Source organism: Corvus kubaryi, unplaced genomic scaffold, assembly GCF_017639235.1.
Source record: "Corvus kubaryi isolate FWS band 111438036 unplaced genomic scaffold, C.kubaryi_AGA036_p1.0 134, whole genome shotgun sequence".
In the NCBI taxonomy this organism is placed as follows: domain Eukaryota; kingdom Metazoa; phylum Chordata; class Aves; order Passeriformes; family Corvidae; genus Corvus; species Corvus kubaryi.
In genome coordinates this window covers 12,055,127-12,071,250 of record NW_024580668.1, presented here as the reverse complement: position 1 = coordinate 12,071,250, position 16,124 = coordinate 12,055,127, and the positions used below count along the sequence as shown (strand labels likewise).

At 53.4% G+C, this 16,124-nt stretch overlaps 1 protein-coding gene across 7 annotated transcripts in view; it reads right to left on the bottom strand.

Annotated features, from left to right (window-relative positions):
* Positions 1-16,124, bottom strand: part of CBFA2T2 (CBFA2/RUNX1 partner transcriptional co-repressor 2) — a 58,503-nt gene continuing 42,379 nt past the window's right edge. For 4 of the 7 annotated variants that reach the window (XM_042050729.1, XM_042050763.1, XM_042050772.1 and 1 more), the window contains 10 exons: positions 15,592-15,735; positions 12,223-12,464; positions 10,516-10,605; positions 9,606-9,787; positions 8,733-8,986; positions 7,999-8,084; positions 6,873-7,068; positions 5,479-5,550; positions 4,956-5,146; positions 1-2,564 (listed from right to left, as the gene is read on the bottom strand). In XM_042050729.1, the coding sequence (XP_041906663.1) occupies positions 2,277-2,564; positions 4,956-5,146; positions 5,479-5,550; positions 6,873-7,068; positions 7,999-8,084; positions 8,733-8,986; positions 9,606-9,787; positions 10,516-10,605; positions 12,223-12,464; positions 15,592-15,735 (1,745 nt within the window). In that variant the 3' untranslated portion in view covers positions 1-2,276. The remainder of the gene's footprint in view (positions 2,565-4,955; positions 5,147-5,478; positions 5,551-6,872; positions 7,069-7,998; positions 8,085-8,732; positions 8,987-9,605; positions 9,788-10,515; positions 10,606-12,222; positions 12,465-15,591; positions 15,736-16,124) is intronic. The other 3 variants (XM_042050748.1, XM_042050739.1, XM_042050754.1) reach the window with 3 other exon arrangements.

Sequence of the window (16,124 nt, the reverse complement as noted above, 5' to 3'; positions counted from 1 at the left end):
TGGAGGATGAATATAGTCTTTTTATTGACTACTTTTGAGTAGAACAAACTAAATACATCTGTAACAGTTTGGGTTCCTTTATACAGGACATTAAATAAGTTATGCACAGGAATGAAGTAACAAATTTCTATTACAGAATTAAATGTCAAAAAAAAAAAAAATAGAAACCTCAACCCAATGTCTTCCCACACCCCAAGTTCACATTTATCATTCCATGTTTAAAAAAAAAAAAACAACCCAACAACAAGAAAAAAAAGAAGCAATCATTCTAATCATGACTGTTAGTATTTCATTCATTTACACCGGGGTTAATTTTAATACACGGCCATCAACGTCGCATGAGAATTATGGAAGACAATCTATTTACAAGCAAGTCCTTCCAGCCCTGCTCTGCTTCCCCTTCCCACCCCACCTTGCCACTGTCACCAAGGACCCACAGCACGAGGAGGGGCTGCAGGTGAGGAGGGGACGTCACAAGCATGTGGGATTGACCTGAGGCTGCTCCAAATGTGTCCCTGTCCCCTTAGGGCAGGAAATCCCTTCCTAAGGCCCTGGGGTGAACACCCCTAGGACGGGCTGCTGCAGGTCAGGGTGGCTCCAGTGCCACCCCCACTGGGAGCTGCCTCAAACTGGGCTCCAGCACCGATTCCTAGGGACACAGGGGACACATGCCCAGGGCCACTGGAGCTGTCTGCAACACCAGGAGACCTCGTGGCTTTTTAATAAAACCTTGCAGACAGGGAATCACCAGCTCTATCCCACAACAGCAGCTTCCCAAGGAGCCTTCCCAAGGGGCCAGGGCTGGAGCAGCAGGTCCCCTGCTCATCCCCAGCAGCGCCGTGATGACTCGTTACAGCTCCGTTATTCCAACTGAAAAAGTGATCAAAAATAATTTGGGAATTACTCACCTCACTGGGCTGCAGCCCAGCATCACACACACACAGTCAGGGAAACACAGCTCTGCTGAAGAGATGGATTTCTAGAGCTCCTGTGTGTGGCTGTGGGAGTTGGGAGCAGCTCCTGGAGGGCACGTCCCCCCCATCCCAGGGGCTGTGCCACTGCCACCCTCTGTGCCACAGCCCTGCTGCAGGGCAGTGCTGATCACAGCCTGCACTGCCCTGAGTCCCTGCAGTCCCTCCTTCCACAGCACAGCAGGGGCTCTGCTGTGGATGGATCTCCCCAGGCTGTGCCCGCAGCCCCACGGAACCTCGCTCCGAGCCGGTGTCTTTGGGACAATCTCTGAAGGTGGAGGCACAGCCCTGGGCACCTCTGGCTGCAGCACCGCAGGAACCCCCTGGGGCTGGGGTAAGGATGGACACAGGACACCCAGTGCTGCCTTTCTTCTACCACTTTGCCCAATGTGTGTGGAGAGTGCCGGCTGTAAATAACCCCTCGCATCAGTGAGGGTCCCTGGGCTCAAAAACAACAGCAGCAACTCCCAAACCAGCAGCTTCCAGGCAGTGAAAAAACCAAACACTTTCTGCACAGCAAAACAACAGCCCCCAGGTGGAAAGGGCACCTGCACCCAGCCCAGCTCTGCTCTGCACGTGTTCCCCCGCACAGGCCCCACCCAGGAAACACCAACTGTCTGTCTCACCACAGAGCAGGATGAAATCCAGGCCATCCAGCAGTACCTCCCTGCCACTGCCACTTGTCTTAGAGCAGACAAATCCTCTCCTCCCTCTCTGCAACCCTCAGCTGCCAGCCTGGAGGCAGAAGTGGGCTCAGCTTTTGCCATTGCACAGAGGATGAAATGCTCCTGCTGGGAAATTGGCTCTGGTCTGTTCACAGCAACAGCCAGCTAGGCACGGCCACCTGAGGCACAGCTGTCTGGGATGAATCAAAACCCGATGGATGTTATGGAGAAAAGGTGGCTGAAGGAGGCAGTGGTGGCTCTGACACCCTGGGGAGCGAGCCTGAGCATGCCACAAGGACAGGACTCCCTGCTTGGGCACCACACTCTCAGCATCTCCAGCATGTGCCAGTGCCCTTCCCTGAATCCAGGTCCCCTGAGCAGGTGCCCAGTGTCCCCCAGGCCCTGACGACGCTCTGGTGTCCCCCTGAGAGGAGCAGAGAGATGCTGCAGGTGAGGCTCACCCCAGTTCACGAGCCATAAAGGAAAAGGCAGGACGAGAGGGCAAAGCTGGAGTGCCGGCGCTCCGAGGAGGCAGCATGATTGTGACAAATATGCCAAGTGATAACAGTTGCTGTGGGGCGTTTTTCAGCTTAAAAAAACCCAGGGAACTCATCCAGGGGAGTGAAGCAAACCCTCCCTCCTAGAGTCCGTTCGTGTCTATGGCTGTCACGGATGCCGGGGTGGAGGAGCGCGAGGTGGTCGCCGAGGTCTTCTCGAGGGCCGGGCTGGGGATGCCATCGAGGCTCTTGGCTGCTGCTGCCACCCGGCCCGTGGGCAGGGCCAGGGGCTTGCTCTGGCCGTGCAGGCCTTGCCCACAGATGCGGTGGTGCCTCTCCCAGTCCTTGTGCTGGCAGAAGGAGCCGCAGTACCGGGCGATGTTGCAGCCGCTGCACGTCTCGCTGGCCTTGCGGCCGCAGTTCCAGCAGCTCTGCAAGACCAAAGACACCGCGCTTGAAAGGGGTTTAGTTTTCCTAAAAGCTGCAGGATGGTGCTGACTCAGCTCTGGAGGGGACTGTTCATCCCCTCAGGCCCAGATTTGGGAATATTAAAATGAGCAATCCATTAATTCCTGCTCTTTCCCAGCTCTTTGCCAACGGTTCTAACCCCCACTGCTATTTGCCCACAGCCGCTGTCACACTGCTCCAGGCACATCCTCTCCCCTAGACCCACCCGAATGAAGAGGAAACAGCAGGCATGGACTGAAAAACACGCTGCAGATGCTGCTATTGGGCCTTTTTATTTCCTGTTTTAAGCAGCTCTGTTTTGGTCTCGCTCCCAGCCAAGCACTCTCTGCGGGGATCACGGTGCGCTGCACAGGCACCATTTGCTCCGCACCCTGCCTCGCTGCACAAGAGGTTGGAGCAGGCCAATTTGGAAAAGCAAATGCTCATTTGAAAGCCTCCCAGCCAGGTGGAAGCACTGCCAGAGCCCGAGCTTCAATCTGGAAGCGGAGCAAAGCCCCTCTGGCCGCTGGGAGAGGTGTCAGCTGGTGGCTCCCGGCGTGCCACCGCTTCCCTCGGAGCGCGGGGCAAGGGGCCAGCGCCGGAGCGGCGGCTGCAGCTGCTCCGGGGAGGGGAAGGAGCGGCGGAGCAGCTTCCCTGCAGCTGGACCAGGGCGTAGCAAACACACACTGGGGAGGGCAAGCTCAGCTGTGGGAACGCAGCCTCTGTCAGAGCTGGCCTTTGTGGGGACACGGCTGCTGTGAGTGCCAGCAAAGAGCTGTGGGAGCAGGGTGGTGGGAGATGCTGGCTGTACCAGGCAGCCCTGTTGTGGGGAAGGGCAGTCAGATTCCCACTGCCAGGCTCAGCACTGGAGCCACCAGCTCATGGTGATGTTTTATGGGCTGGCAGTGAAGCACCCAACTGGTTCACTTTGGAGTGAGCTGCTCCAGAGCCTGTGTGTCCCCAAGGCTCCTCCACCTTCCAGGGGAAGCAGGACTTGTGACCAAAAAGCCCCTACACCAAGGGCCGTGGTAGTTCTTGGAAAACTGGGTCACTGCTTCACAGCTGTTTACACTTCAAGTGTTTTTCAACTGTGTTGCAAAGGTTACAAGATGGGCCAGAACACAGGACAGCTTTTAGACAAGGGCTCTGGGGCTTGCACAGAGGGTGCTCAGCAGCTCCCAAGGTCCCAGAGTGCTCCTCAGCACAGCTGGAGGAGGAGGACACTCCTCTGCTATTCCCCTATGGAGAAATCACTACTTGCCTCATTCCTTCCATGGCTTCCTGAGCAGTTCCACCCACTCCCATCATGTGTTTATTGACTGGTGTGTTCAACCCTCAGCAATTTAATGGGGAATTGCAGTATGGACATCATTCTCTGGAATGACACCTAATTATTCCATGGTTCCAGCCATGGAACCTTCCTGAGGCCCAGTTGAGCTGAAACCCACCAGCAGGAGGGGATGGACCTGCTGCCCCCACATCCCAGCAGACATGAACAGCACGGTCCCATCAGATTTCTGCTCCACAGACACAAACCCTCTGCTCTTGCACGTGTAGAGAAGTTAAAACACGGAGTAAAGCCCACATGGATGGGATGTGGTAGTGCAGGAATGAACCATGTGACTCCCCTTACCCAAAATCCCAAAAGCTCTACCAAGTGAGCTTCCTGTTAAGCAACAGGGAGGGTAATTGATGACTGAAGAGTAGAAAGAGATTCTCTGAGACACCCATTCAGCACCTGTCACTGGCTATGACAAACCAAGAGCCATTCCTCCTTTTCCAACATGCAAGTGTGGTACAGACCACCAGGAATGTGCAAGAGCTTCTCCTGCAGCCCAGCTTCTGCCCTGCCCTATTTTCAAGCCCACAAACGGCAATTCCTTTTCTGCAAACATCAAGTACCCCACCATAATTTCTGAGCTAAACTGCTGCATGCACCAGCATCCTTTTCTTTTTGCTTCTACACCTCTTTCAACCCCACAGAATCCCTGCTCATTACACTGGGTGCAGCTCAGGGTGCCCAGTGGTTGCACACACATGTCCACAGACATTGTTTAGGGAGAACTCCCTGCCAGCAAAACCTAGAAAGGATGTTTTATGATGTTGGTGCATTGCTTTAGTTGTTGGTTGGAGAGAGACTTCCAAAAGGAAAATGTGTTGAACACTGGATGGAGTTTGGAGCACCCTGGTCTAGTGGAAGGTGTCCCTGCCCATGGCAGGGGCTTGGAATGAGATGATCTTTGAGGTCTCTTCCAACCCAACCCATTGTGCGAGATCTATGATTCTATGAAAGGGGATGGGGGACCTGCAGGCTTGACCTGGAGACTCTGTGAGCCTTGGAAAGCCCTTTCCCAGGTTGTCCCCTGGCACCTCACCTCGGTGGACTCCTCCTGCTCATTTATGACGAGGAAGGCATCCTCGGTGGCCTGGCGCTTGGCATCAGCAATGGTCTGCTCCATGCGCGCCCGCTCCGACGCGATCATCTCGAACGCCTTCTGCTCCGCCTCGGCCACCGCCTTCTGCACCTCCGACATGGCCTGGCGCTTCACCTCGTTCACAGCTTCTTCTGGAAGGAAAGAGCAGCCTCACCCACCCGTCCTGGGAGCAGGGGGAGCCTTCCACAGAAACACAGTTCCAGCAGCGCGTTCCCAGAACCAGCACCCTGACCACTCCCGGGAGTGCCGAGGCCGGGCTCAGTCCCACGGGATCCCCGCTGGCATCACAGAGGAGCAGAGCCCTTTGGAAAAGGCAGGGTGGGGATGTTGGCAGCCAGATGTGCACATCCTAGGGTGTTCCTGCAGCTGGGCTCCTGCTGTTTCTGCACAGCAAATCCGCAGCATCTGTGTTTACCCAGAGCGATCCGGCAGGAGCCCGGCCGGGGTCACCGCAAACACTCACCGGCTTTCTTCCAAATCTCCTCAGTGACGTAGCCCGTCCCCGACCTGCTGCTGAACTCCCGCAGGGAATCTGCTGGAATAAGGGACACAGGGAAAGGTTGGCAAAGCCTCATCCCACTCAACTGCCGCTCATGTACCCAGTGGTACCTCAGGAGGTCACGGGGCAGGGCAGGATTGACCAGCTAAAACTCAAAGCAGAGGATCCCTACGGTTAAAGCTATTCCTCAAACACTCAGATGATAAATGACAACATTCAATTAGCACCTTGCATAATTTATGACACTGTATAACCTATCTCCTGGTACTCTAAAGCAACAGGCAATGCTTATAGATGTATGTTATCCAACTCCTGCACTGTCCAGAGGCTGTGAGCATCAATCTGTAGGCCAGCAGTTTACATTAAGCACAGCACTTCCCAGTCCCAGGGCAATTCAAAGGCTTGAACAGAACAAACTGTCCTCCCAGACACCTGGAGGTGCTGCTTGATGCTTAACTGCACCTTCTCACAGGAGCAACAGAGATGAAAATTATCCCTAGGTCCCACAAGGGGAGAAAGCAACAGCGTTCCAAAGTTATATAACATTTTTTAATTACATCACCTTTAACAACATGGGGCTGGAAGTGTATTAGTCATGATATATTAAATATAGAAGGGCTAAAAGCTGGCTGTGCCCCCCAGACCATCACACACACACCCACTGCTCCTCAGGCTTTGTGGCAACTGGAGCCAGGGGCACTTGGATTCCTTGCAGGAGGATTCCCTCTATATTTTGTTTACAAACAAGTAGAATATACATCAAATTGACATTTTTTCTTGCTAGAAGAAATCCATTTTTATTACTGAATAATCGGAGGGGTTTTTTTCCCCAGAACTTGATTTGCAGCAGATTTGTTTGGATGGAAATCAGAATTGCATTTAAATAAATCAGCATTTTAGACTTGTTTTTTGTATGGGGTCAAACCCTTGCGTACTGGAGGGGGAAACTATAGTCTGCTTTGATAAAGTTGACTCATGATACAAAAAACAGAATTAGTAACACAGGTAGCTATTACACTTACAAAAGCCTTTGGTATTTTTAAAATAAATAGACCTTGACATTTAAAATCCTTCAGGCAAGAGGGACTGGAAGGGGGAGAGTGGTGGAGACAAACACCTCTCTCCTGCCTTTTCACCCCCAGATTTATCAACTTCGGGCAGCAGTGACAAGGAAGAGGCCCTTCCACCATGAGCAAAGGTGCCTTTAGCTATTGCCAACAGCTGCTTCCCTGCATTCCCTCTCTTCAAAGCCTCGAGAAAAACACTTAAGCAGCGCCCAACCAAACTTATCCCACAGCTGGCATAATTAATCCTCTCTCTCTGCCTGGCAGAGCCGTGGCAGGCAGCCCCCTCCTCACCGCTGCCCACGGAGTCGGCGCTGGCGGGGCTGTGCTGGCGGCTGAGCAGCTCCGCGCCCGCCTTGCGCGGCTCGGCCGTCTCGGAGCAGCGCCGCTTCCAGTAGTTGAGCTCCTCCCTGTCGGCCTCCTGGCAGCGCCGCAGCACCGCCATGGAGCGCCGCGTCTTCTCCACCATCTCCATGATGCAGTTCAGGGCCTGCGGGAGGAAATGGTCCTCAGTCAGCCCGGATTTCACCGTGGAGGGACCGTCCCAGGGTGATTTCGCAGGATTTGGGATGGTGCCATGGCCCAAGGTGGGGGTCACACACAAGAGGTGGCTAAATGCCTCCAGGCCATGCTCCTAAAAGTGGAGAGGAAAACCCCACCACTTTCCTATGGGATTAGGGTTGGTTATGATCCTGGTGCCAGCGCTCCACAGTCACAGCCTCACTCCAAATATTCAGCTACAGGGCCTTTGCTCCACCCGAACCCCATCCCCTCCAAAAACCCATTAGCTTTAGACCATGAGGTCCCTCTGCATTTATGATCAAAGCCGAATTTTAATCCCATCTCTTGGAAGGAAACAGCAGTGAAGTGCCTGGATGAGCCGCCTCGCTCAGAAGGAAAAAGCTCAGCATAAAATCTGCCAGAAGCACCAGGTCTTGCTGTTGGTGCCTTTTTTGGTCCATAAAAGGCTGGCACCTCAGGAAAAAAAAAACAAACTTAAAATACAGTAATGATAGGTTTACTAATTTTCTGAGTCCATATCCTGACTGCACTTAGCACATCTGTGCACTTGTGCTGGCCAGGGCTGCGGCAGAAAAGACCCCCGTGGGGATAAAGCTGGGTTTGCTTGCTCAGCCAGCCATGGCAGCACCTGGCCACATGCTCTGCAGGAGAAGCTCCCCAGCTCCAGATACTTCATCCACACCGATTTTAGTTTCCACTGGCCATGGGCAGAGGAAACCTGCCAGGAAAGTGCTACAGCTCCTCTCAGCCCTCCCCACCATCCACCTGCTTGTTCCTCCACCAGCCACCAGGAGAGCCTGGATACGGTACCAACAACAAGGAAATCACCAACTGGAGCTGGTGGAACACTGGGTTGCTGCTTCTCACAGAGCTTCCCACACACCCTGCCATTCCTTACGTGATCAAGATGCTTCCACTCATCCGCCCACTCCCTCTCTGTTAGGCGGTGATCCACCAGCTCGTCCTGGTAGCCTCCATTCAATCCTGCAACAAGCCACGGCCACAGAGGGATTAGATGAACCAATGGAGAGAGAAGCGGCCCCAAAGCAAGAATAAAGAGCTTTTTTCCAGCTCCACATAGCTCGGATTTTAAAACACATCTCAAGGTGGCAGCTCTACAGGGGCAACTCCACGCTGGTGCTTTTTTATCCCTGTCTGGGAAGTGCTGCAATCCACTTGTGGCTCCAGCTCTGACCTGCTTGTGGAGCTGGTTCTCCTGTTATAAACTCACAGCAGCTCAGAGCCTGTGATTCACGCTGTCCTGTTGGAAACGCATCATGCACCTCCCACACATCCCTTGGAGAAACAGGGCAGGGGGTCAATCTCTACTCTCCTGCTTTGGAGATCTTGGAAAAGTTAATTTCTATTTCCCTGCCCTCTCTTCCTGCCTGCTGGGTTGGCTACACTCAACTCACACATCAAGTCCTTCCTCCTCATCCTCAGTGACTCCAGCCTTCACACAGGGAAATACAAACTCTCAATCTTCCAGTTTGTCACTTCCCACGGGCAGTTGTTTCCTCTGAACTCCCTGCAAAGACTCTGCTGTGAGGACATGCCCAGCATCCCACATCTCTGGGTACAAGTGGCCAAGTAGAGACCAACACCAAAGCTCAACCCTCCAGGCTTTCTCACCAAGCCCGCCGTGCCTGTCCCGGATCTCTCTGTGCTCCAACATCTTGCTGGGGTCCCTGTAGAGGTGGGAGGTGGCAATATCTTCCAAGGTGTAGTGCTGGAGGGGCGGTGGGGTGGGGTGGAACTGCCCGCTGGGGTTCATCAGGGGGATGGTGAGGGCAGGGCTGTGCCGGGGCGCGGGGCTGATGGTGCAAACCCTCTTGGCCGGAGGCTCTGTCGGCAGCGGCTCCCTCTCAAAGCTGCTGTCTTCCCTCCTGCAACCACACCAGCAGAGACAGGCATTCCTTAGCATCCCATAAACGTACTCAACGATGCAGATTTGGAATCAGCAGGGTTTGGGCAGCAGTGATTTTACCGGGGGTAAATGCAGAGCTCAAACAAATGCGCTCAATTTGTGAGGCGATGCACAAAGTGACCCCGTCAAAGAAAAGGGTTCAGGATGCCTGAGTGTTGTGATTCATCTCTCTGAGCATGACCAAATTAAAATTTCACAGTTTTTATAAATTTGAGGCATGCTCCACATAATTGCATAACAACTTTTATCTTGGAATAAAACGTGGTGAAAATGAAGCACATCCTTCCCAGCCCTGCCAATGCCTCCGTTCATTGCCTTGGAGGTGGGAAACTGCTCAGCTCTCTGGCTCAGGCTTTTCAGTGCTACCCAAAAGTCCCTCTGGGACAGAACCTGCCTGAAAGAGGAACCCAACCTGAATTCACAGTGCAGCAGGAGCAGTCATTGCAGTCTTAGAACAGCCAGAACAGTTGTTGGGAGTGATAAGATCCTGGATGCTGCTTAAAGCTTTGTCAGCAGCAAAGATAAAACAAAAGTCACGACTTCAACAACTGAGCAGAGTGACAAAAGCTGGTTTTCACCTGTCTGGACTGTGCCTCTTGCCGTTGCCATTGACCTCGATGAGCAGCTCGGAGGAGTCAGCGGGAGATGTGGTGTTGGTGTTGAGCAGGATGTGCTCGTGCTGTGCCAGGTACTGGGAGGGCGTTTGCTTGGCAGCACGGGCACAGTGCAGCAGCTCCCGCTGCAGCAGTGGGAGGTTGGCCTGGAAAACAAGCACAGGGCTGGATTACAGCAGGGCAGGGGTTTCCAGCTGTTCCAAAAGGTTTGGTCTTCATTAATACCCCAGAGCAATAACACCTGTGGCCCATGACCCCCGCTCAGGATCCTCCAGCTCCTGGTATCTGCACTGTCAGATTTACCTGTATTTTCCCAGGAGCCTGATGTTGGTGGACCCAAAATCCAAGTGTTACAGGAAGCACTGTGTGCTTCCAGCATCTAGTTACCCAGAGAAATTGTGGAATCCCCATCCCTGGAAGTGCTCAAGGCCAGCTTGGACACGGCTTGGAGCAACCTGGTCTAGTGGAAGGTGTCCCTACCCATGGCAGGGGGTTGGAATGAGATGAGCTTTAAGATCCCTTCCAACCCAAACCATTCTGAGATTCTGTGATTTAACCATCCCAGACAGACTCTGTGTGCCAGCACTTCAAACATTCTAGATCTGAACATTTGCAAATAAGATTATAGGCTCAGAAGCTGCCACATGGAGCTTGGTTTGCCTCCTTTATCTCCAGCACACAAGCAGACATATGTGGCACACGGCACAACGTCAGCCAGTCCCACATGGCCACCGCTACGCTCTCTGCAGTCTGTCTTGGACTCCAGCAGAATTGCTGTGGTGCTTGCAAGGAGAGCTTTCCCAGCAACGTCACACTGCCAAGAGGCACAGGCAGGCACACAGAGTGTCAGCAAGCCCCAGCAGCTCCCCGTCACCTTCAGGAAGGGGATCACAAATGGCCGGAGCGGGAAGTTGGTCGCCTCTTGCAGCTTGCAGTGAAATTCCTCGATTGTCACCGTTGAGTTCTGAGAAAAGAAATTAAGAAATGGAATGGCAATTTGTTCTTATTTTTAGACATGTGGGAAATGGCTCCAAACGAACAGAACTGGGAGGGAGACAGCATCTGCCACTCCAGGACTGACAGTGTTTGCATTGGATCCTGCTGAATGCAGCCAGGAAGGCTCAGGCCAGCAGGGTAGGAATGCTGCACTAGGGGAGGGGTGGGAACTGCCTGGCCCAGCACCCTCCCAGCTCCAGGGTGGGAGGCAGAGGCTGACTCCAGGGCAGCAGGACCCAGCTGGCATCTACTGCATGCTGGGGCAGGCTGTGGAGAGTCAGACTTCAATCCCAGCTGCTCAGAACTGCACACCTTCCTCTCCTTCCTCCCTTTCAATTCTCCTCATCTAACCTATCCGTGGAGTCTCATCAGCCTTCTGCTCACCATGGTCCTCTCCTGGCCCAGCCCTGCATCCCCTGGGGCTGCTCAGGCTGGGGAACCCCAGCACAGGTAGCATTTGATAACCTGCACATACAAAACTCATCTCTTGCAGCAATTACCACAAGCCAGGCTGAGAATGACAGGCAGAGGGACCTGGACAACTTCTCATTCCCTCCCCAAAAGGGTAAGCTAAGGTACTACCCTACATCCATGCAATTGAATATGCTACAGAAAAGCAGCAGCAGCACTTTGCATTGAGTCCTTGAGCCCTGGGAGTGACCCTGAGGACATGGACAGACTCAGGTTTGCTGCCAACCTTGGAAGCAGAAATGCTCCAGGCTGCTGCAGTCTAGCTCCCTTCAGTGCCTGCTGAGCCTCAAAGGAAATGTGCCAAAAAGCAGAGATCAGTGCAGGAGCCCCACTGGGTGCCCCACGGGACCACAGTTGGCCAGGGCTCCAGGGCCTCAGTCCAAAGTCACAGAATGGTTTGGGTTGGAGGGACCTTAAAGCTCATCCAGTGCCACCCCCTGCCACGGGCAGGGACACCTTCCACTGTCCCAGGCTGCTCCAAGCCCCATTCAACCCGGTCTTGGACACTGCCAGGGATCCAGGGGCAGCCACAGCTTCCCTGGGCACCCTGTGCCAGGGCCTCCCCACCCTCACAGGGAAGGATTTCTTCCCAATATGCAATCCAAACCTCCTCTTTCTCAGTTTAAAGACATTCCCTCTTGTCCTGTCACTCCATGCCTTTGTAAAGCATGTGGAGTATCATGTCTAATGCACTGGACAGCATTTCTCCCAGTTATTCTGTGTAACTGCAAACACTGGATATAATTCTGCAGCAAGACCCGTCCATTTGGGTTTGAAGGGTGTTCTCATGGCAGGGGTTAGGAATGAGATGATCTTTAAGGTCCCTTCCAAATCAAACCATTCTGTGATTCTGTGATTTACAGAAAAGCTTTGCCCAATTCCTTCCAGGTTTCTTTAAGTTTAGCTGCACACAAACTCGTGCCTAAGCCACTGGACCAACAGCTTTTTGAAACACAGCAAAGGCACGGAAAAAGAAGTCACTGAGTTGCCCATGAAGCACAAACATAACAGAGCCTTGCTCAGCTACCAGCTCTGCTTGCAAAGACACAGACAGACAACACTGTGTGTCAGGACCTGGGAAAAGCCAGGCAGCCCGGGATGGTGCAGGACTTACCACCAGTGCCAGGACAAGGGTCCGGACCTTCTCCCCGATCTCCGGTGAAATGTCATTCCCAAACTGCTGCAGGGTGGTGAGGAAGCGCTTCAGCTTGCTGAGCTGCCGGGCTCCACACGTGGCTGGGAGCTGCTGGTTGGTCAGTGAGGAGGAGGAGGACGAGGAAGGGCCGTTGCTGAATCTCTGGGGTGGGGATGGGGCCCCGTTCAGCGTCGGGGGGGAATGGTTTATTCCGTTGGGCACTGCAAAGAGGAGACAGAAGCGATGCTGAGCACCACATGGGCACATCCCTGTGGTCTGGTGCTTGAGTGGGTCCATCCTCCAGCCAGGAGGCTGCTGCTGCTGAGGGGCAGCTCAGGTGGCTCCACCTCGCCCGAGGAGGGCCGACAGATCCTGTCCTGCGCCTGCCATCCCTCCCTGGGGATTTACAGGGAGTTTCGCAAACACAGTTGTTTTTTCCAGCCTGGTCCCATCTGCAACTTTGCCTCCTGTCAGTGGTGAGCATGTCAAAACAGACTGAAGGGCTGGAAGTTTGGGAACTCGGCAAGGGATTAGGATAAATTGTTGACATCCCCACGCTGTGGTTGCACAATGTCGAGCCTTGTCTGATGAGCAGCTGTGCACTGGGGGCCCAGCTCGGTATAAACCCAGAATTTCGGATTGAAAAGCACACAACTGGAAATAAGAGTCAGAGCTGATCCACTGGGTTTATCCTTAAAAACCCAGTCCTGAATCCCTTATGGTTTAAAGTGCTGACAAGGGGGCCACAAGGTATAAAAACCATTTCAAATGATGGTGTTCAGAGAAGCCCTGAAACCACCTAGCAGAGCTGCCCCTTGCCTGTGGGAAGAGCAGAAACTTGCGAAAAAAGATGCCAAAATTTCTGCTGCAGCTTCATGAGGATCATACCAAATCCTGATGAATCCAGTGAGGGGTTTTTCAGAGAAGACAGGAGGTACATGAACAGTTAAACCACTCTGGGGCATGCCAGGGTCGGAGGCTAGAAAGGCTCCACACACCTGGACCTTCGTGGTGAGCACAGGAGGGAAACTTAACCAGAGTCAGTTAAGATGCAAGGAAAGATAAGGCTACAAGAGACCATCAAAGGTGGTTCCTGCTAACCAGGAGGTGAAAGCCCTCACAGACAGACAGAAGATGAGATGAAGGTGAAGGCCAGCACTGAGAGGATGAAGGTGCAAAGCCAATGTGAGCTCATGCCTTTTGTTATGGAACAAAGCAACCTGAAAAACTCCTGTCCCCACTCCCAAAGCAGCAAAGCAACAGGGACGGCAGGATGTACCCACAGGTACAGCTCCACACAGCACATCGGAGCTGTGTGAAAGGCAAGGCCTCTGGTAATTACTCATAAAGGCATTTATTTCACTATAAAAGGGTTATAAATAGGGGCGAAGCTGCCAAGAGAAGCTCCTCTCAAAGAGCAAAGGCTGTGCAGCTCCGTGCTCTCCGGCAGCCACAACTGAGGCGCTTTCCCCCTTCTCTATTTCACTTCCTCTTATTCTTTCAGATGAAAGCCTGGGAGAGCAAGGGGCTCTATTTATACCTCAGGACAAAGAGGGGCTGTGAGACACCCCTGGACGGGGTGTACAGAGGAGGACGCTCGGGAAAGGCTGCCAAGCAGGGAGCAGAGGATGCTGGTGGACAGGGGGATGCCACGGAAGCGGAGCGGGGTCGGGTGGGGGCTGCCGTTAGACACGGCCCCGTAACCGCGCTCTGTGTTTTTGGGCTCACCCCTCCTGACCCTCTGCCAACGGCACCACCGCAGGGCAGCTGGCAGTTATCTGATCCTGCACGTCACCAGGATCTGCTCCACCACAGACCACACAGCCGGGCCGGCACCTCGACTTCCAGGTGAGAGCACAGCGCTGGAGCAAGTCAGGCAGTGTACCAAGACCAGGGGGATTGCCAGTTTGGGGGCAGCAGGATGATAAAATTCCTGGAACAAAGTCATCATCTAAGGCTACTCTTAAATTCTGCCTTAGGTCCTACATAGTCAAAGATTTCGCTGCTTCTCCAACCCTGCGTTAGTGATCCATAGGCAGGCATGGCTTTGTTCCAACTGCTCCAGCTCAGCTGCCCAAGCCATGGCCTTTCACAGGGCAGGTCACACACCCACCGAGTGACCAAGGGCCTCTGGTGCAACTGAGAAAGGAAAAGGCAAGAATGAACTTCACCACAGGTCGCATCTCTCATCTGTCTTGGAAAGAGGCAATTAAGTCATCTGCAATCAGCAGATTCAGACTTCTTGGCCCTTAACAGCATGCCAAGCATCCTCATTGGAAAAATTAATTTCTGTCACTTTGCTAATGGTCTTTTTCTGCCTGAGCAAAAGGAGAGCCATTAAAAACGCCTGAGCACATAAAGATGGGGACAATGTGTCTGGCGGGATAACCCAGTGATTAGTGCTGCTGCCAGCACCACGCAGCACATCAGAGTGTGTCCTCCAGGAGCTAGAAATCTCCGAATCCCACTGCCAGCATGGAACTCTGAGATAGCCCAGGCACTGTTATGGACAGCACAGCAACACAGAACCAGCTAGGGAACACTCTGTGCAGGGAAAAGGGGTGAGGAGAGCGTGGAAAATATGTACATGCCATGTGTGGGGGTCAGATAACTCCATGCCCAACAAAGTAAAGCAGCTTTGCTCCGGAACAATGCCTTTAAAAAGACATTAAATAGCTTAAATGTTGGCTAAAGAAGGAAAGAAAAAGACCCTTTCTAGGCTGTAAGAAAAGGCTGAAGGTCCTTTCCATCCATGCAGTCACCTCTGAGCAACGCTCAGCTGGAAGAAGTGGGTGCAAGGCTGTGCTACAGCCGGGCAGGATCAAGACTGACTGAGGCTTAATAGGAAAGATTATAAAGAGAAGCTGGAGAGAAGAGAATCTGGATGGACAGCAAGGAATTTTCAAGGCTGGGAAATTAAAAAAAAAAGAAAAACTTTCTAATCTCAGCCGCAGGAATGCTGTCTGCAAAGTGAGATACAGCAGAGTGGGAATTAACTCCTCCAAAAGATAGAGCGGAAAGCCCAGCTCTTGCCTTGCTTGAAGCTGGCCTGATAAAAGATTCAATTTCTTAAGGAGTTTAGGGTGGAAATCAAGGCTGCACCTGCAAAGGGAAGGACTCAAGGCAGCACCAGGAGCAAGGTAGGAGCAGGCAGGGGGGATTACACAGCCTGTTCTATGTCCTGCACGCACTACAGAACTGCAGGAAAGCCCCAGGCCCCCCTCCCTCACAGCCAGGCAGCACCACCCGCCATGCCCTGGCTGAGACAGCCCTGGTGAGTTCTCTGAGCAGAGCCTTCCCTCCTGGCTACAGCTGGTCCCAGGAAAAGCAGCATTACTGGGCTCTTACGTGCAGTCGGAGTGAAGGACACGGGCCGGGGGCCGCTGGGGTTGACGGGGGGCAGCGGTGGCATGCTGGGAGGAGAGGACCTGGACTGTATCTTCACTTCCACGGGCGATCCGGGCATCACTGGAACCCTCTTCTCACCAGCAACTGTACCAAGAGAAGGTGGCAAGGCTCAGTGACAGTCACTGACACGCATTTCCCGCCCAGCATGCCAGGAACAGTTGTGAGGGTGAAGATAAGAGCTGGGGGAAGTCACGCAAGGCTCCCACGCCGCTCTGCACGGCCCCGAGCTGGGGACAGGCACGCAGGGTCATGCTCGTGGTGTCTGTGCTCACCACCCCAGCCTCCTGCCTCCATCTCCTCACCCCTCATGCCTGAAGATGCTGTTCAAAGTATTTCTCTCAGTTTCTTTTGTCCCCATTTCAGATCTCTCTGATACTCCCCAGATGTGCCCACACACACCTCGCTGAGCCTTTCCAGAGGAATCACAGCCTCTGGAAGCCATGCAAAGGGGAACCTGGATTTGTGCTGTGCCA